Raw genomic sequence first — 27,861 nt, forward strand, 5'->3', positions numbered from 1 at the left:
TACAAGTAATAACCAAAAAACAAATTCATTTTTGATGCAACTTATTCTCCCACACTACCAGCTTACATTCCGAATAAAATAGTTTCCTCATTGTAAAACAATCACACATCCGACTAACGCCCATCGCGCACTAGTTCCCCTTTGCTAATCTTCAGGACATTTGGAACCTGAACAGGATTGTACACTGCTTTCATGCATGTGGTCATTTTAAAAACACATTTAGATCCAAAAAGTGCCCTATAAGCCTTTACACCAATTACCGTCGTACTCATTGAATTAACAAATAAACCCGTTCAATTGGAAGCACTGCTTTTATTTTAATTTCGAATCCACACACTAGTCAAACATGACACATGTTGGGCAACAGAGTCAAGACAGACATTAATTTACTCTCTACTACTTCCAGGTTAATTCTTCAAACCTGGACTGTACAGCACGGCAGAATAAAGTGAGACCTTCCAATGGTTTCGTAACACTAAAAATATCAAGTCAACTCTTATTCCAATAAACCTGCTTCATCAAGAGTGGATGCATATTTACAGTTCAGTGGCAATATCTTTTGCCAGTTTCAATCGTGACCTTAAATCAAGCTACCTGGGATGACATAAATAAATTAACTTCCTTCATCCTTTAAGGATGTTTGCAGATTGTTGGGCTCCTGGGAAACTCCCCAAAACATTCCTTATTTAATTGATGGAATCATAGTGTGAAGACAAGTCCTTTCGTTAAATCCCAACTGTTAGAAATTATATACATGTACACAGCTCCCACAAGATCACAGCTGGGAGATAATGTGAATGACTACCAGTTTGGAAAGATTACAACAATTTGAACTATCAGTACACTTTATACATAAATAAGCTCAAATCATTCCGTAGCAATATTGTACAAACAAAAACACTGCATGCACACTCCTGCAAAAACAATAAATAAAGAAACAGATCTAAAGTCCCATTAGTCATTTCTAATTTGTCCCTCTGGAATGGAGGTTGGAAGTGTTGGTCCGGCACAAAGAGCGTTTGTTTCCACTTTCCCTCTTTCTTGCAAAGCCTCCAGAATTCTGAGCCTAGTGGTGGCCTAATGTGGAAATTAAAATAAACACAGGAAAGTTCAATTTAGACAAAGGTGGACGTTACGAAGCTCAAAACAAACAACATAAGTCAGTTGTACGAGACAGGATTTCTTTTATTTTTTAGGAAGACTATCTAATGAATAACATGAAAAAAACATATTCACATGAAAGAAAGACTACTTTCAGGGGGGGGGGGCTACTCTCTCTTTAGCCTAATTGAATCTGCTAAGAACACGACCCATCATTGGTCCTAAAAGTCCTATGTGTCCTGCTCTATTCCTTAGAAAGTCAGTCAATTTGTCCATTGTTCTAACATTGCAGGGTCACTCCTCAACCGACTCCTTGCGATGCCTTTTTTATACTCAAGTCTTTTTTGAAGAGATGCATGTACTTTACAATTATGTTGCCGAGTATCAATCCTCGGGGATCTTATTACAAAAACACCCTCTCCCAGAATGGTTGGATTCTTTATACATGACCAGGACAAATTCATTGATACCAAAGAGACAGAACCGGTGCAACAGTGCAAGTAAGAACATTATGCTTCATAAACATGGAAGCAGAAACTGACCTGCAAGGTATTTGGCACCGACTAACATCAACATGCTGCCCATGATGAAAAAGCCCAGGGGGATGCTGCAGAAGATGCTGCATTCACCTTTGTGTCGTTCGAACGAAGGCACGATGAGGGAAAGACAGACGAAAATCAAGTCAGGCCTTTTGATTTTTTACAGGAGGGTGCATGTAGGATTTTTTTCTTATTACAACATCCATACAGTATGATTTCTGAGCTTATTTTTGTACAAACTCCACATGGTAGTTTAATTTGTTGTAACCACTCCACAGTGGTATTACCTCGTCTAATGAACATCTTTTATTTTAATTCATGTCGCTGGTATCTCGTGGTGTTTCTTACCGTTTCCATTACCAACAGGCTCCGTCGTCTCCCAGTTCATGGACTTCTGAACCGCCTTCTTCCACCGTGCGTACCGTAACTCGCTCTCTGCCAAGCAAACAAACTAACTTTATTTCCCCCGCAGCAGCAGCAGCAGCTTCTGACGATATGTACAATGCCATCATCTCATCTTTTTGGTATTCTTGTGTTTCCCCCCCAGTTGTGTTCACTCATCGTACCTTCAGGGTTGATCTGAGGCTCAAACTTCTCTGACGTGACTTCACTCAGGTCCTCGGGGCGCAGACTCCACACGCTCACGCCCTCTGCTGCTCCGGCTGCCATCGCTGCCCCGAGCGCCGTGGTCTCAGGCATGGACGGCTTCACTGAAAAACAACGAGACACATTTTCTTAGCCAGTTATGACACATCCACTGCCGTACAGAAATACTACACAGCCTTTTGATGCTCTATGTGGACAGTTTTCATTTTTAGTCTAGACATATTTAGAGGTCATTTTGTACAAACTGGACTAAATATTTGCACTTCAAGAATTGGGAATCTTTACAAATAAAACTTGTGCTTGACTGGAATGTATTAGTAGAGCGCAGTCATAACAATTTGATGCTATAGTGATCAAGAGCTCTATTTTATAAACATGTCTGACTTGCTTGTGCGCAGCAATACACAACACATGATGTTCCATCAGATAAACACAGGATCAGGGTGACCTGTCAGACAAGGAAGCAGTTTGATCATTGCAACAGTTTATTATGCAAAATATGTCTGCGCCGTTTCCATTTAGGCGTGACGCTTGGTAGGTGGAACCGCCCAGGATGTACTCGCCCAACATCAGCTGGGATTGGATTCAGCTCCCCCGTTGCCCTTAAATGATAAAGGGTGGAGAAAATGCACTTGGCACAAGCAGATTCCCTTCAGAGAAAGGATGAAGATTTACACACAATTCATCTAGGACATTAAACTTCTACCTGACCAATAAAAACATTTATTGCTGAAAAAGCAGTTGCCTCCTCTCCCTGACTTTATTATTAATGATACACACAAGGTTAAACCACAAAGAAGAAAGTCTCTCTGATAAACAGATGGTTATTTTAAGACTTCAGGTTTAAAATAAGTTTATTTATTCTGGGATGCACATTTCCAGCAACGGCTTGTGTTTGAGTAGTAAAAGACGTTGGCGTCGTCTCTCCAACAAACATGAGAAGATCCTCCTCAGTGGGTGGACTGGAACCATTTGTGGCTCAGGTGAGAATCAAGGAGCAGATAAAAGGAAACCTTACCAACGGGGATACAGAGAATGTCCGCCTGCAGCTGCATTAGCAGCCTGTTGGACGTCATTCCTCCGTCCACCTGGAGCTGAGTTAGTGGGATGCCGCTGTCCTGATTCATGGCGTCAAGTATCTGCAAACAAATACCATTTGTCTCAATGTCAGGTACCAAGCAGTTAAAGGTCAAACGAGAACAGGATTACTTTTCAAGGGACGGGATTTGTTACACCCCAAAAATATGCAAATTAATTTGAGAACTGAGCTAAAAAAAAAAAAAGAGGTCATGACTTTATTTAAAAAATACTGCAAACAAAACAGCATTTTAACTCATACAGCTGGCCTCACATATGGTCAGACCATTTGGAAATAATAGGGGGAAAAAAAAAGGACACAATATAACATCATACAAATAAACCCCTTCATCCTATGCTGATGCAGCACTTGGTTTTGTCCCTTTTACTTGGCCTATGTATTTAACTCTGCTAATAAGGACAAAACAGTGTAAGCTAAGAATGCGCGCCTCATTCAGAATACAATGAAGAGTCAAAACTGTACAAATTAAAGGTTTTTTTAACTGATGACACAAGAAATTGGTCATTTATTGCAATTATGTGAAATTAAACACGTCTTGTGTCTTTCGGGGAGCGCTTACCTCTCGTGTCTGGAAACAGACGGCTTCCAGTGCAGAAAACGCGAGGTGACTCTTATTCGTAAACTGAGTCAACCCACAGATGATCCTGTGACACGGGGATTTAATGACACAGCAAGATTTACTTCAGCAGGCTGTGTGAGTAACTGGAGACAAGTTCGCAGCACCACCGCGGAACGTCTCGCCCTTACCCTCTTGCGCTGGGCTCCCAGTAAGGTGCGTAAAGACCCGAAAACGCAGGAACAAAGTAGCAACCGTAGGATGTACCGACTGACGCAGCCAGCTTCTCTGCAGAAGAACCAAGACAGGAAAATATCACCGACTACAAATAACGGCTAATTATCTACATTAAATGACACCACAGTCCTGAAGATGTCGCTCCTACCAAGTTCTTCAGATGACTCGATGATTCCGAGATTGTCCTGCAGCCAACGAACCACAGCTCCCGCAATGGCCACAGAGCCCTGACAAGAGGATGAAGCAGGGAAACTTAAATGAATACAAAAAATTGACATGATAAAATCCACATTTGTGTCAAGCTGACACTGGACACTGTACCTCCAGTGCATAACAGGCAGGTGTGTCCCGGCCAAGCTTGTATGCCACAGTGGTCAGAAGTCCGTGGTCAGACATCACAGGCTGCAAAAACGCAGAGAAGTGTCACTGCGTGCAATGTGTGCAGGGTTTTAAAACTCTAATCTGAAGTAATGTACCTTGGTTCCAGTGTTTCGCAGCAGAAAGCAGCCAGTTCCATACCTGGAACATATGAAAGATTGGATTAGGGTTGAATTTCTAACAAAGGACAACTTTTGCCACAAAGGGAACCTTACGTGTTTTTCGCTTGCCCGTCCTGAAAACACATCTGTCCGACCAGGGCTGCCGACTGATCCCCGAGACACTGCGTTTCAAGACAAATGCATCAGGTTACAAACACTATTTAAGAGCAGATTATGTGTAAGGACAAAAAAAAAAAGAAAGAAACTCACCCCTGAAATGGGAATACCTGAGAGAGCTCCAGATTTCTGTCAGAGGAAAAGATTTGTTTGAGTGTGTTTCCTGGTTTAATCACATTAAAAGAGCATTTGAAATGTTTATGAGCACTATGATTAAATAGAAAAATGTTAACATACAATTTATTTTAAATTTGAAATGAATTCAGTCTGTTGGGAACAGAATTATAATACATTAAATTAGAGACCTGGGTCTAATTCAGGAGGAAATATGTTGATCGATTAAGAAATCAATAGTGTTCACAAAAAAAAAAACATACAAATTCCATCAGGTTTACTCACTATTAACAGTTTTGCCCTAACACCACAAAGCTCATTATTTGACTACAAGAAGCCAAATAACAAAACTAAACCAATTCCACCACAACATGTGCACATGCAGCGTATTGTAACCGTGGAAACTGAGGGAAAACGAGGGAATGTCAGAGCCTGTTTATAAGAAAATGTCTTCACTCCTACGTGAGGCCGTCATTTTGATGGCGCAGGACAAGAGTCGGGTAAATACAACTGTGCCAAAGGGTGAAGAGATTTGGGAGACGGGAATGGGACGCTGCAGGGGGGGACCATCTGAGTAACATGCCACAGAACGGAAGCAATGAGGGGGACAGGGGCCATCAACTACATTTCCAACAGGGCATATACAGTGCATCCAGAACGTTTTCAGACCCTTTCAAGTTTTCCACATTTTGCTATGTTTCAGACTCATCTTAAAATGGATTCTAGTCACCCTTTCCCCCCTCATAGATCTACACACAATACTCCACAATGACAAAGCTAAAACTCTTTATTTGAGTTTATTGTAAATTTATTAAAAATAAGACTGAAATCCCATTTACACAAGTATTCAGACCGTTTCTTATGACACTTGCAACTGAACTCTGATGCTTCTACATCTTGATTGGAGTCCTCCTTGAGGCTGTCATTGCTGCCAAAGGTGCTTTAACCAAGTACTTATTGAAGGGTCTGAATGTAAATTAAATATTACTCTTTAATTTTAATAAATGTGCAAAACACTCCAAAAGCTTGTTTTTGCTTTGTCACTGTGTGTAGATTTATGAGGAAAAGAATGAATTGAATAAATTCTAAGATGAGTCTGAAACAACTAAATGTGGAAAACTTGAAAGGGTATGAAAACGTTCCAGATGCACTGCATGTGTATGTGATGGGTCCAAAATCAAACAGAGGCTGGTACATTTTGTGTCCAGTAGCGCCTGCAACAGACGATTCATGGTTATGATCATGTGAGCCTGTATTTAAACATCCAGCAGTTAGAGCAGAACAGATGTTTGGGCCTGCAGACACAACTCAGGGCTCAAGCACTTCCACGTGTTTAACTTTACTGCGTCTGCCCAGAAACCAAACGTACACCGTCTGATAATTGCCGTTTTACCAACTCTGTCCTGCTTAAGACTTTATTTTGGACATTAACATTTGACGAAGATGACAAAGAAAAACGACAATTCCACCATTGGAAGGTTTGTTTGCGTCATACGTCTTACGCCGCCAATAGATTACAATACCAAATGGACCACGTTAAAGAGTTATCAATATATCGGCCGATATGAGCTTTTCACAGACACCAGTATCTGTTTGTTTTCCAAAGAGAGCTGACATGAAGACATTTGACTTTTTAAAATTCTATTTTAGAGTTACCTTTAAACTTCAAATTATCAAGCAGACATTCAATTTTGACAGGAGGGTTTGAAAAACTACATCTTAGGAATGTTAATACCAATATATTAGCAAAACTACTGATGCCGCAGTTAGTGTTGTGCTTCAGGTTCACAGCATGGTAACTTTTCTACATGCCCATCACATTTGTTTTTACTGATGAGCACGTGATTTGCCAGAAAATAAGAGCAATCAGTATCAGCTATAAGCAGTTATGAGGCTATATTAATTCAGAAACTAATATCCATATGGATTTGGGAAATTTGCTTTGGCCACAGAGAAGTAGGACAGGTTATATTCTGCATGATGAGGTGAAAGAGTGAGGGTGAGAATTACTTACCCGGCTAGAACATATTTTCTACCGGCGAGAAAGGAGAGACAATGGCACACACACAGAAGAAATGCCTAAAAGACTTTTTCAATCAACCTTCATGCACTTCAAATCACTCGCAATAGACAGCAGTGAAATCGTGGAAGGATTACAAGTTAATATAAACACTCACTGCGGAGAAATTTCAAGTGGAAGACTGAGAGATAAACAGATTAATGCGCACTTACCATGAGACCATATATTTCTGATGAACTCCTCACTCTGGGCAAGATCTCCATGGGGATACCAAAATATCTGATGGGATATAGAGGAAGAGCAATGTGACAGTCATCAAGTTTAAAGCTAATACAGACTATTCGATAAATACAGGGAGGAGAGCCGGGGCTTAATTATGGTGTCAGCAGCCGGTGGGTCATGATTGCAGGATGGAGCAGACATGGCAACCACACACTCACAGAAAGGGGGAGAGTCAGAAAGGGTAACAAGAGGAAAAGGGGGGAGGAGAACTGGAGATCCCAACATTTGTATTCCATTTTCAAAAATCCTCAAATGTACAAATGAATATGGCTTTAATTTCAAAGTATAAACATAATCATCTCAGTAATACTTGTGGGAGCGATGACACAGCTTTCTTACTTGCAAAGTTCTGGGTCCCATTCCAGAGTGTGAATGTTAAACAGCATGGTTCTACTGGCGTTGGTCACATCTGTGCAGTGGACTCCGCCCGACTTGCCGCCTGTCAGACACTGCAGGACGCCAATCACACAGGTCAGTTTCAGACAAAGTGTCACCAGCATCTGGACGACAGCTGTGGTCGGTGCCCTCTTACCCAGATGAGCCAGGAGTCGACGGTGCCGAACATGGCGCGGTGAGACACGACTGCATCGCGGACCTCGTCCACGTTGTCCATCAGCCAGCGGAGCTTCACCGCGCTGAAGTAAGTGCTGATGGGGAGCCCGGTTTTATGCTGCAGGGTGAAACCATGATTATATTGTTGCTGCTGCCAACACCGTTATCAAGTCTGTTGGAATTTGACCCCCTGGAACTGACGTCCCACGGGCGGGCCTGAGCTTCCAGTGCGAGATTGTTTGCATGAAATAGATTGAAAATAAAAACCACAAATCAATTATTTTTTGCTGCAGATGTTGTATGCTGTGCTGGGCAGAGAAAGGTGATCATATCTCAAAAACTAAGAAAATAAATAATTATTTTGTTAATGTTCAACTAATTCTCCCCACGTGTCAAGTTTTTGGTATTTTCTTAAATTCAGCACTTTTATCACATCTTACAGTTCATTTACTTGCATAACCTTATAGCTTAGGTTGTATAGAATTTACCGACATCAGGCAGTTCAAGAATTGACTGGCAGATGATTTATATTGCAGAGTTCAATTAGTTAAACTGAAAGGGGCTTAATTAAATTATAAAGATGGCCAAAGAAAACGTGAGTGAATAAGTCAGTGGAGATATGAGCTTTGTGAAACTGCACGTTGAACCTTTCAGAGGAAAACACATGAGGGAAAATAGAAAAACCAACTCGAGAGGAGGAGCTCACCTTCAAATGGTTCTTGTTCCTTCCGGGGGTTTTGTTAATTAGACGTTCAACAGTTGATTGAGTGCGCAGGTCCAACCAAACTGAACAAAAACACTGCAGTTATTTCATAGAAAGCGAAAAAACACGGAAATCCAACCCCCGGTTATATAATCACAGAATGTCAAATCTGTTACCGATTGCATTGTAGAGGGGCTCCCCTGTCTCCTTGTCCCACACCACCGTGGTCTCCCTTTGGTTGGTCACTCCAATAGCTGCACACATTCAAGCACAGTCTTCAGATCTTGAACACCTCTTTAAAAATCCACTGAACTTGGAGCATGTGCACATCAAAGAGAGCGAGTGGCATCGAACCTTTAATGTTTGAGATGTCGATGTTGAGCTGGGTGAGTTTTTCGCACGTCCTCTCCATGCACTCGTACACCGAATTCAGGATTTCTTTGGGGTCCTCCTCCACCCATCTGAAAAAAATGTAAAAAATCAAATCCATTTCTTGATTGCATGTGCATTGCTGCAAACGGATCATGCAGCAAACTGTTCACGTACCCTTCTTTGGGGAAGCTCTGTTTGATTTCCACCTGGTGATGGCTGAGGAGCTCGGCTGTTTTGGAGTTGAACACCTGAACGAGAGAAAGAAAGCTGATTCAGCCAAACACACATGACGAAATACAACTGGGGTCAAGATAGGACAAAGTAGAGAAGACCCCATACTAAAAAAACAAACAAGAAAAGGTGATTTAAAGGCAGACTTCAACTGACAACCCATGGAGGAGACAGACTAGCTGAGTGCCACCTGATATAATGGAGCCGGACCAGGTGAGATGAATCACCCCCATTACCAACTCCCCCTATCAGGCTCCTGCAGGGAGAGGTCTGCTCCAAGGCCTACACCCACCGTTTAAAAGTGAATGAAATGAAATAATGTTCATTTATATTTTTAAATTGGCATTCTACACTGAACCAGTCATTTTGTCCTGCCAACCCCCCACACATGTAGATTCCTCCACCATTTTAGATCTTCACAATCCTGGTGCTACATGAATCATATTTAAATTTTGAGGGAGATAATCCAGATTATAGTGGCTATGAGAAGGCAATGAGAGACAATGCATGAAACAAGTGTGCGCATGTGTGTGACAAAATTCCCAGAGTGTTAGTCTCCCCAGTCGCCAGAGGCAATAAAATAAACTAATGTATGAGATTTCCATTTTAACAAGTATTAACTTGAAGACGGCTTGTTTTATTTGCATGTTCTCTTATTGTTCTGCAGGAAGAACAGGTCAGACTCAGGCAACAATGTGTGACTGTACTAACGTTTTGTACACATCAGCACAAGTACTATTTAGAGACAATTAACTCCAGACAGTCCTGAGATGACTCATGCAAATTCTTGGCTCCCGACCATCCTCCACACCCAGAAAAGACATCTACTGCAATAACAAAAGACCTTCAGCATTGGCTGGGAATAAAATGTCTCCAAAAAAATACTGACAAACACCTTCACAGAAAGGATTAAAGAGCTGGCTAAATAAAACGTTACCCCATTGAAACACAGCAAATTTCTATTTCAAGAACTGCACAATCAAAGATCCATAAAAATAGCCTTGGTGCTTGTGATTGATCATTTAGATTCTTAGACAAAATGGCAAATAATTATGTTTGATAACTTATTTGGTCTTTAAATGTCAGCTTGCAACTTCAATATAAATTATTATTATATTGCATGTCAATCAAAGGCATTTCCATCTCATCCCTTGGTTTGTTTTGCAGCTTTTCTTGTTAAGACATTTTAATGCTCCTTTCAACTGCTGTTTTCTTTAAAAACGATTTTAAAATGTTGGTTTTAAAAGCTTTTCAAGTCACAAATGTGTTTTATTATTGCAGTAGAGCCAACACACATGACATGTTGGATGAATGTAATAAACAGAACACAGCTACACCATCATAAACACAGCCAGACTCGTAATGTAGCACAGCACCGCTAGCACCGGGAGCAGAGTTTCTCTTACGAGAAAGCGAGTGGAGCTGGTTCCCTGGTCGATGGCGGCGACCAGCGGCCCGAGCGTGATCCGGTGCGAGGACGCGGCCATGGCTCCGTTCATGTGCGGCAGAGGAGAGCGATCACCGCCGGGGACAGGGCATCAACCTCACGCCAAAGTCGGGCGGCGAGTCGCGGTGTTTAAGCGTCATGCTTCACAGTCGGCAACGGGTGATGACGCAGACGCAGCAGAGGACAAATATTTGCTCTGTTTGGGTTTTACAGGTTTGAACTACGGAAAGAGGTTCATAATTTTCTCTGGCTTTGTTTTTAACATATAAATCGTGTCTTTTGTTCCCATGATTACATCAGTGACAACAACAGGATTACTTTTGAATCATTAATTTGATATATATATATATATATGTACATTTGTTTTAAATGTTATTTAATAAAGACATTAAACCTGTCTGAAAACATAACATCCATCAAAGCCATCTAAAAAATAATAATAATTCAGTTTGCACATTTAAAGTGTTTTTATGGATTTGAACTCTTTTATTATTTCTTCTTTGTTATTTTTTTCATTCATTGTATATTATTTATTCTGATACATTTTCTTGAGATATGTAATTTATATGTGACAATTTACTTTATTTCTGTTTCTATACTGTATCTTGACTTTGCATGTGGACTGTCTATAATAAAGTTTGTTTATTTGTGTATCATTGTTTACGGGCAGACACAGCGAGAACAAACGTTAATAATGACTTCAATTTGGTGAAAAAAAATTATAATAGTAAATTTGAATGTGTTGATTAAAGTGTAATCTATCTAGTCTGTGCAATATAATGTTAAACCACAATATAAAAGAGTAGTTCCCATACCGGGAGTCGAACCCGGGCCGCCTGGGTGAAAACCAGGAATCCTAACCGCTAGACCATATGGGACACGTAGCACAGAATGCAAGTGCGTTGATTATTATAGGTGGTTTCAGTTGGTATGTGTTACGGTTATGATTACGGTTTTGTCTCTACTTTGCATTTCAAGGACACTCCGCCAGGAGGCATTAAAGAGTCAATACAAACTAGTGTGCCTTCAAATCAACACAATCCTGCTACTACTTCTGATCCACGTCTCAACAACAAACCTCGTACAGATTCTTATTCCGAACACGTGCTAAACTCTCTCTACTTCTCACGATTCATTGGTTTTCAAATGTTGGATTTCAGCCTGGAGGCGCAAGCATCGTCTTTTTCTGGCGACGGCCGATGACGTCATCACCGACGGACGGTGTTGTCATTCCTGAAATGTGGGGGAACTGTTGTTTCTTTGTATTTGTTTCGCTTTAACTTCCTCGTGCCGCTTCAATCGACCAAAGTTGAACTCAAATGTAAGTGCGTTCACACACTGGCGGTTTTGAGCTACTTGACACGGAGCAGGACCAGTGAGGGTTTCCGTCCTGGGCAGGATTTCTGACAATATAGCCACGTTAGCTGCCCATGCTAAAGCTAATCTAACTCATTCATGTGTTTGCCAACTGCTAATTTGTGCGTTTTCAGGGCGGACTACTGGAAGTCCCAGCCGAGGAAGTTCTGTCAGTACTGCAAGTGCTGGATTGCAGACAACAAGCCGGTGAGTCGGCTGAGACTTCATGAGGTTATGGTCAAATGGACCATTTAACAACATGTCATGCTAATGTCTTCCCACGTTTGTCTGGATCTGCAGAGCGTCGAGTTCCACGAACGAGGGAAGAATCACAAAGAAAATGTGGCTGCCAAAATTTCAGAGGTATTCACAATTTGTTTTCTTTGACTTTTTTTTCTGTGTGTATTTAAGTGGGGATTAAATACTCCATCTTCCAGGGGTATATACTTGTATATATGTAAAAGGGACAGTTTACATTAATGAATATGAGCACAATGGTTCATATGAATGTACCAGAGTTAGTCCCGGGCAGGTTGATGTTAAACAGTTGAGGCAGAATCCACAATATACAACAGTTAGTACAAATCAGACAATTAAAAGAAGACAAAGAAGAGTAATAACAAGACTATTCCAGGTGATTCAGTAACCATTGTTTTACATAATTGGAGAATAAGTTGAAAGAGTTTCTTTCCTTCTACGTGCTGCTCGATGGGAAAAGGCTGATTGTGAAAAAGTACTTTAATCTACTACTGAAACGAAAGTGTTTTTATATGTATTGAGATTTGACTTCTATAACTGTAAATATCTTCCATTTGCACGAGTCTAGTTCTGATCAACCTGTCTTATCAATAGCAATAGATTTACATTGACGATTCAAGTAATGATTATTTGAATCACTGATTTGTCTGGTTATCTATTTATCTTATTTTGCTTGTCAATTGTGAAAACTGCCGTTATTACTTCATCCAGAAAATGGCGACGTCACCGATGTATTCCGTTTAACATCATGTCTGTCCAAGAAAAAACAGCAAATGATGCAGAAACAGCAAATATATGACATCTCGTGAAAAAAATTGAGATTTAGTTTCTGTTTCTATTTATTCAGTCAGCTAATTAGGTAATTATTGCATCTCGGATTTACAGTGTCATAAAACACAAACACAAATGTTCTGTATTCTCACATGTGGGGTTTGGATATATTAACAGGCACAAAAAACTCGCCCGTCTTGGCACTGCTCTCGGGACTGGCAGGGGAGATAAGGTCCAGGCTCTCCTCTGATTGGACGCTTGTGGCTGTCGCTCATATCTTCCTATCTTTCCTATCTGCAGATTAAAAAGAAGAGCATGGACAAGGCCAAGCAGGAGGCACGTATGTCTAAAGACTTTGCAGCGATGGAGGAGGCTGCGATGAAGGCGTACGAGGAAGATCTTAAGAGGATGGAAAGGGAGGCAGCAGGTAACTGACACTTGTTGTTAAATAGTGTGTAACTGTGTAGGAGGAACCTTTTTTTTTGTTTACGTAAAATTTTGTTGTGTTAGGATTAGGTCCGCTGGTCGAAGCCCCAACAACTCCTCGACCAAAACCTGTGGTCATATGCCAGACCAAAAAACAGTATAAGAAAGAACTGAAGTCAAACAAGAAATCCGCAAAGCAAAGAGAAACACAGGTTTGGGCTGAAGGGCGGTCAGAAGATGGACACACGTACTATTACAACTCAGTAACCGGAGGTGAGGAAACTACTATTCTTCAACAACATTTCAAATTCAAACTGTGCTTGTTTTACTATGTTGTCTTTGTGTTTTAACTACAGAATCTCGATGGGAAAAACCACAAGATTTCGGACAACGTCCAGCCTCTGCACACCGTGGCCAGATTCAGGTTAATAACAAAAATGTGATATTTTATGACATTTTTTTTCTAATCTGCACTTTATTATACTGCTCTGTTCATAACACGTATTTATACATTAATATTGTGTTTGTTTTCAGAGCTCTTCAAGCTGTCCTTGGATGGAAGCTGTCAGCCCCGATGGTTATACATACTACTACAACTCAGGGACTGGAGGTAGAATATGTTTCTATGCATTCACACTTTATTTTAATTGGTATTTAATCCACATCTTTGCTCCTTTATCTGGTCAGAGATTCTGTCTGATAAATCATCTGCTTTGTCTTTCTCACCTCTCAGAGTCCAGCTGGGAGAAACCGGCAGACTTTCCTTCCTCTGAGGCATCTGGGTCTGGATCCAGCAAAGAACAGAATCGGCAGGAGCCTTCAACCCCTCAACGCGAGCCACTTTCAGCAGAAAAGAGCTCCAATGAGGCCCAGGCATCTAAGGAGGCGGGGGTCTCTGAACAAGCCAGTCAGCTGTCCAATGTCCCAAAGATCAGCTTCAGGGTGAGAAGAGTCCTGGTAGAGGATTGGTGAAAAGAATTTAACTTCTGTCGGTAAAGATTATATCAAAACAAAATCTTTTATGTTTGTCTTTAGAAACGGAAAGCTGAGGACAGGCCCTCGGACATGGAGGAGGACAAAGAAGATAAAGCCAGTGATGATGCTCCAAAAGAAGATGCCGAAGAGATGAAAAAAGAGGAAGAGGTCCAAAGCACAACAGCTGAACCCGAGGAGAAGAAAGAGGAAGAGAAGAAGAAAGAGGTCGTGGTAAGGCAAGCCAGAAAGCCAAAGAAGGCCAATCCATATGGAGTCTGGGAAGAGATCCAGGAAGAGGAGGATCCATAGTAAGTATAGAGTGTGAACCAGTTTAAATTTGGTATGAATGGTTGATAAAGATACCGATTGAGATGGATCCCCTAATGGATTACAGCAGCTTGTGAAAACACTTTAACCCATTTTCTTTCTTTACCCTCCAGTGCCAGCATTGACTTACAGTTGCCCCAGGTGGAGGGGAGCGCCGCCTGCGCTCCGGCCGAACTGCCGCCGGAGCCCAAACCCAGGTTCGGAGAACGCATCATCACCTCCCTCGGAGACGAAGGCGGACCTGCTTCGTTCAGGAAAAACAAGACGCAGAACGGAAAATCCAGGAGCCTCCGACCGAGAGACGACGACGACGACTGACAGAACTTCAGACGTCAGAACTTTGACAGCAGAATTAGACTTTTACACAATAAAAACAAAAAAATCTTTCTAGGAACTTTTGGGTGGACCATTTTGATCTGTGAAGTGGTCAGAAATCATTTTTTGGGGGTGAAAAATTGGCCTGAAAAAAAAGGTTAAATGCGAAAATTCTGAAACCTGTGCAACACTTTCAGTTTTCAGGTTGGTTTGGTCTCATTTGAACAGTATAGCAGACATCCAGGTGTGATGAGTTTATTCACGTGAAAATGTTTTCTTCCTGTTTGAAAAATGCGGCTGTATCCAATTCAATAACTTTTTTTCTATCAGTATTTTTTTACCTGTGTAAGTTATGAAAAGGCGAGTGGAAACATTGCAGTACTTGTTAGTTAAAGTGAATGAGTGTCATATTTTATAAGGTTGAAAAATCTGTTCTAAATAAATGATCATAGTTAATTTCACTAATTCGTGATTGATAAATGACTAATAAAACATTTATTTACATAAAAAGAGGTCAGATGACGAGGGGAAATGTGCTGGAGGTTGCTGCTCAGCTGGCACACACATGCAGGGTGTGACATGCAATTTGTGTGTGTGTGTGTGTGTGATATAAAGCTGATAGGTGGTTTTACCGCACCCCGACTGGCAGAGAACCATGAAGACTGTTTACCGACAATAAACGGGTGATGTCTGTTGACGTTCAGTGTAGACAGACAGTTTCACTGAACTTTACTAAGAAGTTGCGATCATGGTGCTGACTGATCATGACCTGGACAACTGAATGTTAAACACTGTCATTGTGATATACTTTTCTTTAGAATTTACATTTATATTCTAAAAACATTTAAAGTAGATTGTTAACTTACAACAGCGAGTAACATATCTTAAAGGCACTACTTAAAATCATTCACTTCCCTTTGTTTAAAATATATAATCAATAAATATATATGACTCATCATTTAGGGAATTACCTTGACACAAGATACATAATTTAATATTTTATTACAAAAATAAATACCTCCAAATTATGATCATCCTCTTAAGCTACATTCTTTGCAATTTCACTTTTGTACAAGCATAAATAGTAATATTACAATAAAACATTTCAGCGTAGTCCGAAATCATCCTCAAAACTAAAATACTGTCCATTCAGTCCACTTGACCGGAAGTCGAGTGTCAGTCTGCAGATTTTCCCGATTCTGGTTGTGGCAAACTGCTGCTGCTCTCTACCACCTCCAGGAGAGCCTCCCTCTCTGTGTGTTCACGTACGTCAGAGATCAGATCGTCAAGAGCCTCCCCTCCTCTCATGAACTCCTGCACACGGAACAGAACCCGCAACAATGATTTTAACTAAGAGTTTGAGTTTTTAAAAACGGATTCAACTGTTAAACGATTCCTTATGGTTTAAGCAGAATTTGGAGACGCACTGACACTCCCTTAAAATCTAACCTTAATCTCTCGGGTAACATATCCAGTCCGGTGGTCTGTGACACGGTCCTGGCTGAAGTTGTAGGTGCGAATCCTCTCCGACTGAGAACGTGTGCCCACCTGATGTCAGGAACATGAGCATGAAGTCGCTGCAAAACTATGTGCGTAATACATTTATTTATCTGCTCACTCACCTGCTGCTTTCGTGCCGTGTGCCTCTGCTTATCCTCTTTGCCCATCATGCCCTGGTAGAGCCGGGCCCTCAGCACACGAATGGCGATGTCTCTGTTTTTCAGCTGAGAGCGAGTCTGCTGACATTCGGCGGTGATGCCTGTTGGGAGGGTGACCGAGGATTTATGAGACATGAAAGCAGAACTGAATCTTGATGTTTTAAAAACCTAAGCCCCTGAAGTGGGTTGAGAACATGTCTGCTTTGTTTTACCTGTGGGGAGATGAACGATGCGCACTGCGCTGTCTGTTGTGTTGACACTCTGACCCCCGGCACCTCGAGCTCGGAATGTGTCGATGCGAAGATCCTTCGGATCAATGTGGACGTCAAACTATGCACACAAAGCACACAAAAAGAAAGAAATACTTTTATATTTGATACAGGCTGATGAGAAAGCAGGTGGTAAAGAGGAACCGATAAAGCAAACCTCCACTGGCTGAGGCAGGATGATGACAGTCATGGTTCCCGTGTGGATACGCTGCATCCTGGAGGAGAGGCCGACCTCAGGGATCCTTTGCACCCGGTGTGTTCCTCCTTCATGCTTCAGATGTCTGTACACATTGTCCCCGGCTATTCTTACAGCAGCATGGTGCAAACCACCTGAGACACAAAGTCAACCAACGTTAGACCTTTTCTGTCATGGCCCTCTTCAGACATTGTGACTTCTACAGCAAAGCACCATTGGTGTGACTAATAAACATGAATAATGTTTAATAAAGACTGCTGGAAAAAACCTCAACTTTAAATCTGTACATTTATCCAAATTGTCTATTTAGATTTTCCATAAAAACACATTAAATCAGACAAGAAACAACAGACGTGACTCTCTGGACAAGACCAAAGGAAGAGGATGAATGAAACTGAAATACAGACACGAATATGAATTACCATAGTCAGCAGATGTGTAGTTGTAAACCTCAAAGTCCCAGTTCTTATAAAACGCAAAACCCTGGTACATGTCAAACATTTCTTTGGTGAACTGTTGACAGATGTCACCTGAAATCACAGAAAGAGAGAGAACATATTGTTAATGCAGGCAAGTGCCAGCAGTGAATCAATCACAAACTGGGAGTCCAAACGATCTGCATCTACACACCTCCTGTTGTTCGTCCTGATACGACCTCCAGCAGGACATTACTGGAGTCCAGAGGGTCAGTGGGCACGAGAGCTTTAATCAACTGGAAAGAAAGAGGGTTCACTCGTTAACACAGAATCTTCAACATGCGGTTCATCATCCTGCCTTTGGGTTCTTACATCTTCTCTTAAGGCCAAAATCTTGCTGGAGATTTGTTCTTCCTCCTCTTTTAGCATCTGCATCAGTTGCTCATCTTCATCTTTGGTACTGGCCGACCCTGGAGGCAAGAGGAAAACACAACATGATGTGTGCATTTTAAGATAAGTGGATACTATTAATTGATCTCTACAGGAACAAGGACATTTGCTTGACATAAGACTGACTAATAATTGTAAAATCTCAAACTTTATTTCCTGTGTCAATACAAAATGATTACTTAGGGGTTACGGAGGCCTGCAAGGAACATTTAAGTAAAAAAATATGCATGTGCTTGTGCAGGATCTGGAGAAAGTTTTGCTTGCTCATGTGGCCTGGTGAGATTAATAATGGCATTTAGTAAACAACATCTACTAAAAGTCTGGGGCATCATATGTGCTAGCTGTGCAAGCAAATCTGTTTTCAGAATAAAATTGTTGTCTAATTCTATCTATTCAGAGATTCTAAGAATGTTTAGGACATCCATTGCACAGTTATAGGACGTGTATATGATTTAACATCATATAATAAAGTGCTGGGATACAAATCAATATCTCTTTCAGCAATATGCCTTGTGCAAAGAACTTTTAAACAAAATCAAATCCATTATAATGTAAATATAAATACTAATGTGACATTCATCATGACATGTATCGAAATGAACTGATTAGAAAAGTTTGATCTTGATAGAAGTTTGCCCATATGACAGCAAAACACGAAAATAATCACTTTTGTGTTTGTTTTTATTCTGTCATTTATTAGTGACATCAATAAGTAAAGAGCACTCACCCTGCAGCAGTGAACGAACCTCCTCGAGGTCTTGCAGGGCTTGTTCGATCCTCCCATGTATATTGGCCAGAGGCAGCAGCTCAGAGTGTCTCTTCATCAGCTCCTTCCTGTCCGACTCGTTCAGGTAAACCTGCTGCAACTTGTCACTGAGCTGTCCGTGCTCGTGCACCAGCTGCTGCAGGTACCTCCGGACACACTGCTGCTCGTACATGTCCCCCACATCGCTGTGACACAGACGCCTTGATCCCTGTGTCCTCCACTGAGGCTCCACTGTGATGTTAGCGTACTTCTTCACGTGTCCTCCTGCCTGTGTCCTCCATCGTCCTCTGACGCTACTACAGTGAACTACGCGACTGCACAGTCCAAACCAGCGGCCGACGAGCATTGCACAACATTTACAGAGCGACGGGGGAAAAGAAAAACAGATTACACGTGTTGTTTCTGTGTTTTCATTGCACCGTTAGCTACCAGGAAGAGGAACCGGATGTCTTTCTTCTTCTTGGTTTAATGGCGGCGGGGAAATCATATTATAGTCCCAGTACCGCCACCTACTGGGCTGAAATGGCTCAGTAGGAGCAGTCAAGTGATTGTATTTTATATAAAGATGTACAAACAATGCAAGAAATCAATTGTGGCTCTGTACGTTGTAGTGGAAGGACCTCACAGCTCAGATATAAATATTTTGCTTTTTTACGTTCCTAATAAGACCTGAAGAAGAGCCAAGAGGGTCGAAACGTCGTCAGGAGGCAGCACAGTGACACGGTCACGTGTTTTCAGTTTTTGATTTAATTTTCAGTTTGTTTCTTTGAGTTTTTGTGTTTTTGATTTAATTTCATAAATTTGACCTTTTAATAAAAAATATTTCACACTTGATTACATATATCTCACTAATAAATATGAAAAAAAGTATTATTACACCCTTATTATAAATTATATTTCATTATAGACAGATAACCAAGGAGACTGTACAAGCAACTATAAATCATCTATAAATAATTAAAAAACACAATCACACATAACACAAAATGGGTTACTCTAACCCAGGGGTCGGCAACCTTTTTGACAATAAGTGCCAATGTAAAATGTTCTTGTTAATTAGTGTGCCATATCAAAAAAAATTTATATTAAGTTTTATTATTGAACCACATTAATATTTCCAACAGACATGTCATTTTATTCCATCCATAATGGCTATATATAGAACAACACTTTAAAGTAAATGTTTAAACAAATATCCACTAACTTTCGAGGATGGACTATAGCCAGTTAGATTTATGTTTAGCCACAGCGTTATTTATTAATTAATACATTTTTTACTTTTAACTTTTTAATAATGATTTACGTTACTGTATAGATTAATTGTCTTCAGATTAAATGTAAACCTGTATTACTATTATCACTGTGGCTCTGTTATACAAAAGAAATGCACCTATATGACTTATATGATCAAAATAAATTCTATACAAATTGAATTAATTGCCCATCTGTTTGTTTAAATATTATATTTTTATTATTATTTATAATTTAAAACATGTTTATTTTATAATTATAGTTTTATCTTGACAATGTATTATTACATTAATAGTAATGCATTTATACCAATGTATTATGTTACTTTTTTGTACGCAATTCAATGTTGAATAAAGTTGTTTTTTAATTTTTTTAAAGCATCTGTCCAATTACTGGCTACGTCAGAGTTTCATCATTAGCCAGCTGACAGCTAACAGCTAACTTAAGCTAACAAGTGTCAAAATGACCGATTTTAGAGTCAGTGAAGACGGTAAGATGATTTTAAAACTATTTAAATATACTAACTGACAAAAAAGTTAATAAATAACACCGGAGTTTTACTGTTTAACAGCTATGAATGGTTTAACTATTACAAATATGCCACTAATGTCAACATTGTGAGCTAATTATAAGCTAATATCATAGCAACTTAGCTCTAAAAGTACTTCCTGTGGTTATAACCTTATCAGCCATAGGTTAAATTAAACATTATAACATGAGGAAATGACACCTGTAAACGCTACTAGCTAACCAGAGCTTTCTTAATGGCTTCCTAATTATTTTACATGTATCTTGTAAAGCCACAGTCAGCTGGTGTTTGTTTTTGTGGACCATCTCTCAGGCTTTTCACTGACCAAGGCTGTGGAGGACGTCAGTCAGCACAGCTTCACACAGGCCGAGGCTCTGAAGGAGAAACAGAAAACCCTCAGCTCCCTGCAGGTTCACATGCATCCTTCCATTCAATACACACATCACAAGCTACATTAGCCTCTACACAACACTGTGTGCGCGTTGACAGTAAGTGTTCGTGGTAGGTGTAGGTGTTGCAGTAAAGGTAGAAATACATGGTCAAATAAATGATAAAGAATAAACAGAAATTTAGATAAGACAGTGATTTACAATAGGGAGATTTACTGTGTTACAGCGGCAAAGAGGGAATAGTGAAATACACACTGGAATTGAATAGGTACAAAGCACAATATATACACAAGGAATTATGAAAAGTCATCGTTATTATTACTGCTCCTTTCATCTCTGTCAGACTTTTTGCAGACTTTACTTAAAACGTTGACACATCTCTCCATTTATGTCTTTTCTCCTGAATATTGTTATTTTGTCCAGCATCTATTTCCCTTCTGTCCCCAATGGGAGAGGGATCCCTCGCATGTCGCTGTCTCTAAAGTTTCGACGAGTGGTTTTGTTGGTAGTTTTCCTCACTCTCATTAATACAAACTGTTTCTTCTAATCAATGTTGTAAATACTGTATGTTTTTTCCCCCGTTAATAGGGTATTTTTCTCTGGTTGAGGGTCAAGGGCAGAGGTCGTCATACCTTGGTATATCCTGATTGTCTCACGATAGTTTAGTTATGTTATCGCTGCTTTAACACAACAACGCCTTCCTCTCCAGGCTACTCTTTCAGATGTTCAGAAGAAGGCTGAGATGGCAGAGCAGGAGCTGAGATCTAGAGTGAGGGACACCCTGGTGCTGGAGGGCAACGTGGAGCACCTGCAGCGGCAGACAAAAGTCCTGCAGGATCGTTGTGTGTCCATCAACAAGGAAAACACACAACTCCACATTCGCATATGTGAGCAGGAAGAGAACGCTTGCACGGCGCTGGCAGGGTTCGACACCTACCGACAAAAGATGGAGGGTCACGCAGCCGCTGTTTTGCGTGTGGCGAGCCAGACGGAGGCCTTTAAAGAGCTGGAGGAGAAGAGAGCGCTGGTCAGGATGTTGACACTGAAGAAAGAGGAGCTGAGGGAAGATCTGGAGAGCTCAAATGGAAACACAGCACATCTGGCAAAGGTGGAGAAGACTTTCATTTGTTTATATCCACAGAAATCTCCCACAGTAAACTACTGTATTCGTAACTATTATATATATATTTTTTTTGTCCTTTGCTTTTCTGCAGCGAGAGACTAAGGCTCTGAAGGGCGAGGTCTCTTTGATGAGGCGAATCATAGCTAAGCAGAGAGAGCGACTGCAGAAAGAGTTTGAGACTCACACCCAGATGAAGAAAGACATAGAGGTGTGGCAAAGAGAATTTGTCAAAAAACTAAAAATATCAAGTGCAGCACCTTTTCACATCTAATTTTAGAACGTAAAGAATGAATAAAGTGAATAGGATTTAAGCCCAAGGTCATAGTTTGTGTTCTTGTTTTAGCCTCAATTGAAAACTCCTCAGTCTTTGTTTGTGTCTCCACTGCCTCAGATCCAGAACAGGCGTTACGAAGCCATCGTCAAGCGCCTCCACTGCCAACTGAGCAGGGCCCAGGCTGCCCACAGGTAAAAAATAAACACAAAAACACAACACCAGTGATTACAACAACCTATTTTTATGGAGCAGTGAAATGCTTAAGTACGTTTATTTATGGAGATGCAAACAGCAAAATGACAATTCTTCTGCTCTCGGAATTGCAGCTGTAATGTTCCCACATTTAAAAAGCTACATCTGCTTTTCTTTAGGCAAATGTGTGAAGATATCTACCACATGGAGAGGCAGCTGGCTGAGCTCAAGAAGCAGCAGGAGTCATCACAGGGCAGCGTGGCCAGTAAACTGTAGTGTCAGCTTGTCTAATTTGAATATGGTTTATGCTAGGTTTTTATAATTGTCTTCTTATCAGATCCAATATTTCCCATTGTTATTCATATTCAGTTTCTGATTAAGAATTGTTGCAAATTTTGAACAGCAGGGGTCAGCAGTGTCAACTAAATACCTTTGTCTGTTTAACTTCATCACAATACCCTCACCTATTCTGCTACAGACTGGCAGTTTGATACCAGATAATAACATAGGTTCAAGCTGAATATGTTCCTATCAACGCACAAGTTGGAAAACTGTACAAGTGTTAAAATGTTGGCCTGTTGGCACATTATTAAATCCCCTTCAATAGCAGGACAGTACGCAGGAGTGTTTTAATTTATAGGAACTGGTCTGGAAACAATTTGGGATAACATAAGCAGGGTGTGAGATGGGGTTTTAGGTCAGTGGTGACAGCGTATCGGCTTGTCCAGTGTGTGTGCATGTGTCCACAACAGAACAAAAGCCAAGTGTCCAAACTCTAACTGTCGATGCAATGGTGTTGTTTTGGTACACGCTGTTCCGAGCGTCCGCTTCACCGGGTCGCTTGATGGTCTGCGAGATGACAGTCCCACTGTCGACTAACAAGGGCGTGACTGTGCTACTTCAGCCATCGCTCAAAACTAATTAAACAATGAAAATGGCTTTTCAGACAATTACCCCTCATAAAAATGTGTCTCGTCAGCTTCTGAGAAAAGCAACAACATGTGAAATTGAGTACATTTGCTTGATTTTCACATTTGTTTTACCGTGTGAATCCTGTTCTTTCAGACTATATGTCTCTTTGTATTATTAGAACAGTGATATAAAAGCAAGAGCAACCATGGAAATGCATTTTCCAAGCCCTGGAGAATCTGTAGAAATATATACAAATGTACAAATGTAGATTTTGATGAACTGGAGATAAAACTATAGCAAATTGGAAAGATAAAGAAAACAGTAGTTTCTTCTGTTCTACACAAACCTAGCAATGTTTTGACCACAGAATCCTTTTTCTGTATTTGTGCAATTTTTATTTTTATCTTAAATCTGCCACGTGTGTATATGTGACTACTAAACCACTCTATAACAAAACTAATCGTTTTAAGACAAATACCGGCAACTATTTCATATTTGAATTACCTACAACTTAGGACTGTGTTTATTCCCTGTCTCCACCACAAACTGTTGTTAGGTGGGGTATTTTCTTAAAGGTGTGCAATTGGAGAATATCCAGCCAGTGTGGATGTGTCTTTCCCTGCAGCACAGCTCTATCTGAATGACCTTATTTGCTGTTCTCAGCCTCACAGCTCTGTACTCTGTCCCTGCTGACGCTGCCAAGCCCCAGAGCTGCTGTGCTCGGCCTTTTAAAAACACGCAATACTGACACGCAACAATTTCAATTAGCAAAAAACATCCTCATATGAAGGAGAGTCCAGAATATATATAAAAAAATATACTCCAATGTCAAAGAGTGAATTTCTATTGCATATATGTATATGACATGTGCCTTTATGCTCACACCCACGGTGCCACTCCCAACAGTGTCACCTTTTAGAATGCACAGCTCTTTTTTATCCTCATAACAATCATAACATTCCATGAGCCAAAGTGGGTACGTTCTGAAAACGCAACCAAGTGTGCAGGAATTGTTTTGACCATGAAATATGCGTTATCAGGCGTTCTGTGTTGCACTTACTTAACAAGGGGTTTCCACAGTGAGTTCCTTTAAAGGAAAGGCTTTAAATAAATGCCACACATATCCTCCCAGTCCAGGCTAATTAAGCCGAGCTGATTGGGGGGAATTCATCTAACACCCGCCTGTTACCATATGCTGGTTTCGTTTCTTTGGCTGTGACACAATAATCTACTCCATTTTGGCATCAGTCGTCATTTCAAAATACACTTGGCTGTTGAAACAGAGAACCTAGGGGGAGAGTTTCGGGAGATACCAGCCGGCGGGAACCTGAACAGCGATAAAACGACAAACATATGTCGGTTTAAGGAGATTGTTTCACAATCAAATACACAAAACACTCAACTTAATTCAGCTATAGCACCATTTCTACAGCACTGTTTCTAAAAATTGTAGTTTATTCGTGTGGTTCTCCCTCACCTCCCTCTAAGAGACGTCTGTACCTTGTGCTGGCGTTTTTTAATAAATGCCTTTGCCAATAAAACAGGCTTGGCTAGCTTTCACATCGATGGAGAGACTCTCCGCAGAATGGCTGAGCTCATTTATTTCTCTGTCGTCGTCAGGGGACACAATGAGCCGTTTGTTAATTTTATCCATAGAGAAAGTGGAGGCAGGTGAGGGAATAGTGTGTATTCAGTTAATTAAAAAGCAACATTAAGACTAAAAACAAACACTGATTGGTGCAGCACAATCATTAGGTCGACTTTCAGCCATGGGATGGATTCTGGACAGCTTATGATTCACGGGAATTTCAGTTTGTTCAGTTACCAGCATTATTAGCATGTCGTGCGTGATTATGTGCGTCTGCCTGGCACATTTACAACCGCTTTCACTTTGCTCTGGCGGGCTGCCCGCGTGTATGTAATGTGGAGGCAGAGGAGACAGCTGACTCTTGAGTGTGTGAGAAATCGCTACGTGCATGCCTCGAGTGTTGGGTTGTGTGTAATAAATTCCTGAGCGCTTACCACTGTAGGTTGAGGTGTAGTTAGAGTCTGGCAGAGAAACCAGCGCTGGAAAAACAAAGTAGTAGAGGCGTTAAATATAAAGCAAGTGATGCAACGTGAGTGTGTGGGTGTGTGTGTGAATTCTCTCAACTACGTGAAAATGTCAAAAATCATTATGTGTGTTTGCATTGGTTGATCTCCACAGGTCACATCTAGGTTTTCGTTGTTTTTATCTCAGCTGCATAATCAATGTCTTCACATTTGTGCACGTGCAAGTGTGTGCAGGTGCATGCTGGGACTTTATCTCTGACTCCTGTGACTCCTGTGTTTCCCCCGAATTCAAGTCCAGACTCGAGTTAAGATAACACCCCCGCCGGTGAAAACATGGTGTCATCTTTAAGTGATGTAACTCATCTACGTGCACAGATCACAGCAAAATATATTTTGTAAAATCCCTCTGAGAGAAAAAAGACAACCCAGACTCTAGATATAAGATCCAAATTTCAATACTTTAAGATATTAACCTGTTTCTATGGGAACACATGATTTTACACTTTTAGACCAAGTCCAATCATTCTGGCTTTGCTTCTGACATTTTCTCCAAGGAAGGATCTGCAACAACATCAATAGATCAGTGTCTTCTGATACAACACCTTTGAATGTCAAAAATGTATCAAACATGACTACACTCTGAATAGTTTTGTGCATATTTGAATCACTGGTTCACTGGTTTTCTGATCTTCACTACCCTGAAACCATCTACCACACCCCTGGTACAAGTCCTGCTCCCCGCTTGGGGCCTGACTCCCACCCAGCAGCTGTTGAGTATTGGGTGGTACTGTGTGTAGACAATCAGCTGATCGGCTGTTTGCATGCGACCACATTTTTCTTCTGTGACATCAGCAGCTCACTGTTCACACCTGAGCTTAAGGTGGGAACGGACGTTGAAATACGCCCTCGGATGATCATCCTCCCTCCTCTCCACGTCGTAGGAGTCAGGAGAGGATACAGCATTTGTTTTCTCAGTTATAGAGATCAATTCCCTGAGGGACCTCCATTCTGGAATCGTTTCAATGTGACTTTAAGAGATTTAGTGCTGCACAAAGTCTGAGGAAACAGCTTGTAGTCCACTTGCACTCAGACAGTGTGTTTAGCTTTTTCTGTTTGTGTAAGTAATTGCTGTCTCAGTAAAGTTATACAGACGGCTCCGTCTCACAGAGCAGTAATCCTGATTCCCGAGAGCGGCCTCTGGCTTGTGTGTGGTTAACAAAATTAAAAAGAAGTGAGGAGGGGATATCCCTCTGAAGCGATGGTTATGGGAAACCACCGTGACGCTGCATCGCCTCAAATCGCTCCCGTTGGTCCGTGTTAGACTAAACAGATCTCCAGTTCACCGTCAAAACCTGCTGACTTTTAAACCTCCTGACCTATTTTCATTTGTCTTTTATCTGCTCAGATAAACTTGTCCGCAGGTGATTCTTCATTTACAATGCATTCTTTCAAATTAGACCAGGTCCACTGGGTGAGTCACCAGGGCGTTTGTTTTTATGTTCCTCCTTTCCCGAGCCCCGAGAGCTGTGCCCTTTGTTTCTTGGCATCGTCCGCACACAGAAACCAAGTCAAGGTGTTCGGAGTTATGTCGGGGTGTGGCTGGTAAATTAGCTTGAGGAATGTTTGTGATTTTAACAGGCACAGAATGGCCCACAGATGATTCCGACTAGAGACCTCTAAACGGTCTCACCTAACTCCAGGAAGTAGCCCGGGACAAAAATAGATGCAATATATAGAAAACCTTTAACCCACAAACCCGCCTGTAGCCGAGCCTCACCCAGACATGTACCTGAGCAAAGTAAACAAAGACATATACTTTAATGTCCTGGTGTTCATGACAGATAAGATAACGTGTGTTAGGATGCATGTTAATATAGTACATGTGGGCAGGATGCACATGTTCCACATAGCAACTGTACATATAGTGACTTGCTCATACTCAAAGGAGTCACGAGTCCAAAGTTGCGCACACAGACACACAAACATAAATACATATAGAGTACACAGCATTGTGTAAGAGGCAGATAATCTGGTCCCACTGCTAAATGTACACCTGGAGGTGTGCACAGTCAGCTGCACACCCACCCACCAGGCTGTGAGTCATTCTTGTAAATGCTGCTCAGCATCTTAAATCCTCCGGCACTAATCATGGGATGGACACGGTGTACTGTTAGTATACTTAAGTACAGGTAGTACAAGCACAATTTAAAATAAGAATAATAAACCTTATTTATGTTGGAGCTTTCTCAATGATGTTACAAATTGTTTTACAAGGAAGAAACAATGAGAGTAAAACAATGGAATGCAAGCAGAGAAAAAAGAACAACACAATAGATAGAATTATATAAGTAAATAGGATTAGTTGGGGCAAATGAGAGCCAATCATTTGTATAAGCTTTCATAAAAAGAAATGTTTTGAGAATGGATTTGAAAGAATCAAG

General features: G+C 40.9%; 4 protein-coding genes and 1 non-coding gene across 8 annotated transcripts; 2 read left to right on the top strand and 3 right to left on the bottom strand.

The window, feature by feature from the left end:
* Window positions 1–292: 292 nt before the first annotated feature.
* Window positions 293–10,668, bottom strand: gk (glycerol kinase). Of its 4 annotated transcripts, none has more exons than XM_035150416.2 (21): window positions 10,475–10,667; window positions 9,012–9,085; window positions 8,820–8,926; window positions 8,642–8,719; window positions 8,469–8,548; window positions 7,743–7,880; window positions 7,550–7,659; window positions 7,141–7,207; window positions 6,923–6,940; window positions 4,888–4,923; window positions 4,732–4,799; window positions 4,615–4,657; window positions 4,460–4,540; window positions 4,287–4,365; window positions 4,093–4,189; window positions 3,905–3,989; window positions 3,265–3,385; window positions 2,207–2,350; window positions 1,989–2,075; window positions 1,644–1,730; window positions 293–1,077 (listed from the first exon to the last, which is right to left on the bottom strand). In XM_035150416.2, exons 1-21 carry the CDS (start codon window positions 10,565–10,567, stop codon window positions 1,067–1,069), a joined length of 1,704 nt encoding a protein of 567 aa, XP_035006307.1. In that variant the 5' UTR covers window positions 10,568–10,667; the 3' UTR covers window positions 293–1,066. The 4 variants fall into 4 exon arrangements, with proteins under 4 accessions (XP_035006307.1, XP_035006309.1, XP_035006310.1 ...); XM_035150418.2 differs by lacking the exon at window positions 10,475–10,667 and adding an exon at window positions 9,190–9,272; XM_035150419.2 differs by lacking the exon at window positions 10,475–10,667 and adding an exon at window positions 9,177–9,252.
* Window positions 10,669–11,321: 653 nt separating this feature from the next.
* Window positions 11,322–11,393, bottom strand: trnae-uuc. The gene has a single exon. It is a non-coding gene; the product is annotated as a tRNA-Glu (tRNA).
* Window positions 11,394–11,596: 203 nt separating this feature from the next.
* On the top strand, window positions 11,597–15,404 carry wbp4 (WW domain binding protein 4). Its single transcript, XM_035150422.2, has 10 exons — window positions 11,597–11,836; window positions 12,006–12,078; window positions 12,172–12,234; window positions 13,201–13,327; window positions 13,411–13,599; window positions 13,683–13,750; window positions 13,861–13,936; window positions 14,060–14,268; window positions 14,362–14,609; window positions 14,742–15,404. Coding segments are annotated over exons 1-10 (1,260 nt in total). The 5' UTR covers window positions 11,597–11,834; the 3' UTR covers window positions 14,947–15,404.
* A 524-nt stretch (window positions 15,405–15,928) lies between these two features.
* On the bottom strand, window positions 15,929–19,179 carry mtrf1 (mitochondrial translational release factor 1). The gene is made up of 9 exons (XM_035150421.2): window positions 18,660–19,179; window positions 17,855–17,952; window positions 17,697–17,778; window positions 17,489–17,596; window positions 17,028–17,200; window positions 16,814–16,931; window positions 16,566–16,702; window positions 16,393–16,491; window positions 15,929–16,257 (listed from the first exon to the last, which is right to left on the bottom strand). Exons 1-9 carry the CDS (start codon window positions 19,042–19,044, stop codon window positions 16,120–16,122), a joined length of 1,338 nt encoding a protein of 445 aa, XP_035006312.1. The 5' UTR covers window positions 19,045–19,179; the 3' UTR covers window positions 15,929–16,119.
* A 1,170-nt stretch (window positions 19,180–20,349) lies between these two features.
* LOC118103452 (coiled-coil domain-containing protein 122) lies at window positions 20,350–23,065 on the top strand. The gene is made up of 6 exons (XM_035150426.2): window positions 20,350–20,439; window positions 20,791–20,888; window positions 21,577–21,975; window positions 22,082–22,198; window positions 22,382–22,455; window positions 22,636–23,065. The coding sequence occupies exons 1-6, from the start codon at window positions 20,412–20,414 to the stop codon at window positions 22,730–22,732; spliced, it is 813 nt and encodes a 270-aa protein (XP_035006317.1). The 5' UTR covers window positions 20,350–20,411; the 3' UTR covers window positions 22,733–23,065.
* Window positions 23,066–27,861: the final 4,796 nt, after the last annotated feature.

Source organism: Hippoglossus stenolepis, chromosome 24 (assembly GCF_022539355.2).
Source record: "Hippoglossus stenolepis isolate QCI-W04-F060 chromosome 24, HSTE1.2, whole genome shotgun sequence".
Taxonomy (NCBI): Eukaryota; Metazoa; Chordata; class Actinopteri; order Pleuronectiformes; family Pleuronectidae; genus Hippoglossus; species Hippoglossus stenolepis.

What these genes read in the sequence shown, in the direction of transcription:
- wbp4 (XM_035150422.2), top strand. An exon ending in GATGGAAAGGGAGGCAGCAG is followed by an intron (nt 13,328 to 13,410) that starts GTAACTGACACT and finishes TTGTTGTGTTAG; the next exon opens with GATTAGGTCCGCTGGTCGAA. An exon ending in CTACAACTCAGGGACTGGAG is followed by an intron (nt 13,937 to 14,059) that starts GTAGAATATGTT and finishes CTCACCTCTCAG; the next exon opens with AGTCCAGCTGGGAGAAACCG.
- LOC118103452 (XM_035150426.2), top strand. Translation starts at nt 20,412, where the DNA reads ATGACCGATTTTAGAGTCAGTGAAGACG. An exon ending in AGATGAAGAAAGACATAGAG is followed by an intron (nt 22,199 to 22,381) that starts GTGTGGCAAAGA and finishes CCACTGCCTCAG; the next exon opens with ATCCAGAACAGGCGTTACGA. An exon ending in AGGGCCCAGGCTGCCCACAG is followed by an intron (nt 22,456 to 22,635) that starts GTAAAAAATAAA and finishes GCTTTTCTTTAG; the next exon opens with GCAAATGTGTGAAGATATCT.
- gk (XM_035150416.2), bottom strand. Translation starts at nt 10,567, where the DNA reads ATGAACGGAGCCATGGCCGCGTCCTCGCACCGGATCACGCTCGGGCCG. An exon ending in CCAGCTCCACTCGCTTTCTC is followed by an intron (nt 9,086 to 10,474) that starts GTAAGAGAAACT and finishes TCTCTCGTTCAG; the next exon opens with GTGTTCAACTCCAAAACAGC. An exon ending in TGCGAAACACTGGAACCAAG is followed by an intron (nt 4,541 to 4,614) that starts GTACATTACTTC and finishes GCGTTTTTGCAG; the next exon opens with CCTGTGATGTCTGACCACGG.
- mtrf1 (XM_035150421.2), bottom strand. Translation starts at nt 19,044, where the DNA reads ATGCTCGTCGGCCGCTGGTTTGGACTGTGCAGTCGCGTAGTTCACTGT. An exon ending in CTACACATCTGCTGACTATG is followed by an intron (nt 17,201 to 17,488) that starts GTAATTCATATT and finishes TTTGTGTCTCAG; the next exon opens with GTGGTTTGCACCATGCTGCT. An exon ending in ATGTTACCCGAGAGATTAAG is followed by an intron (nt 16,258 to 16,392) that starts GTTAGATTTTAA and finishes TTCCGTGTGCAG; the next exon opens with GAGTTCATGAGAGGAGGGGA.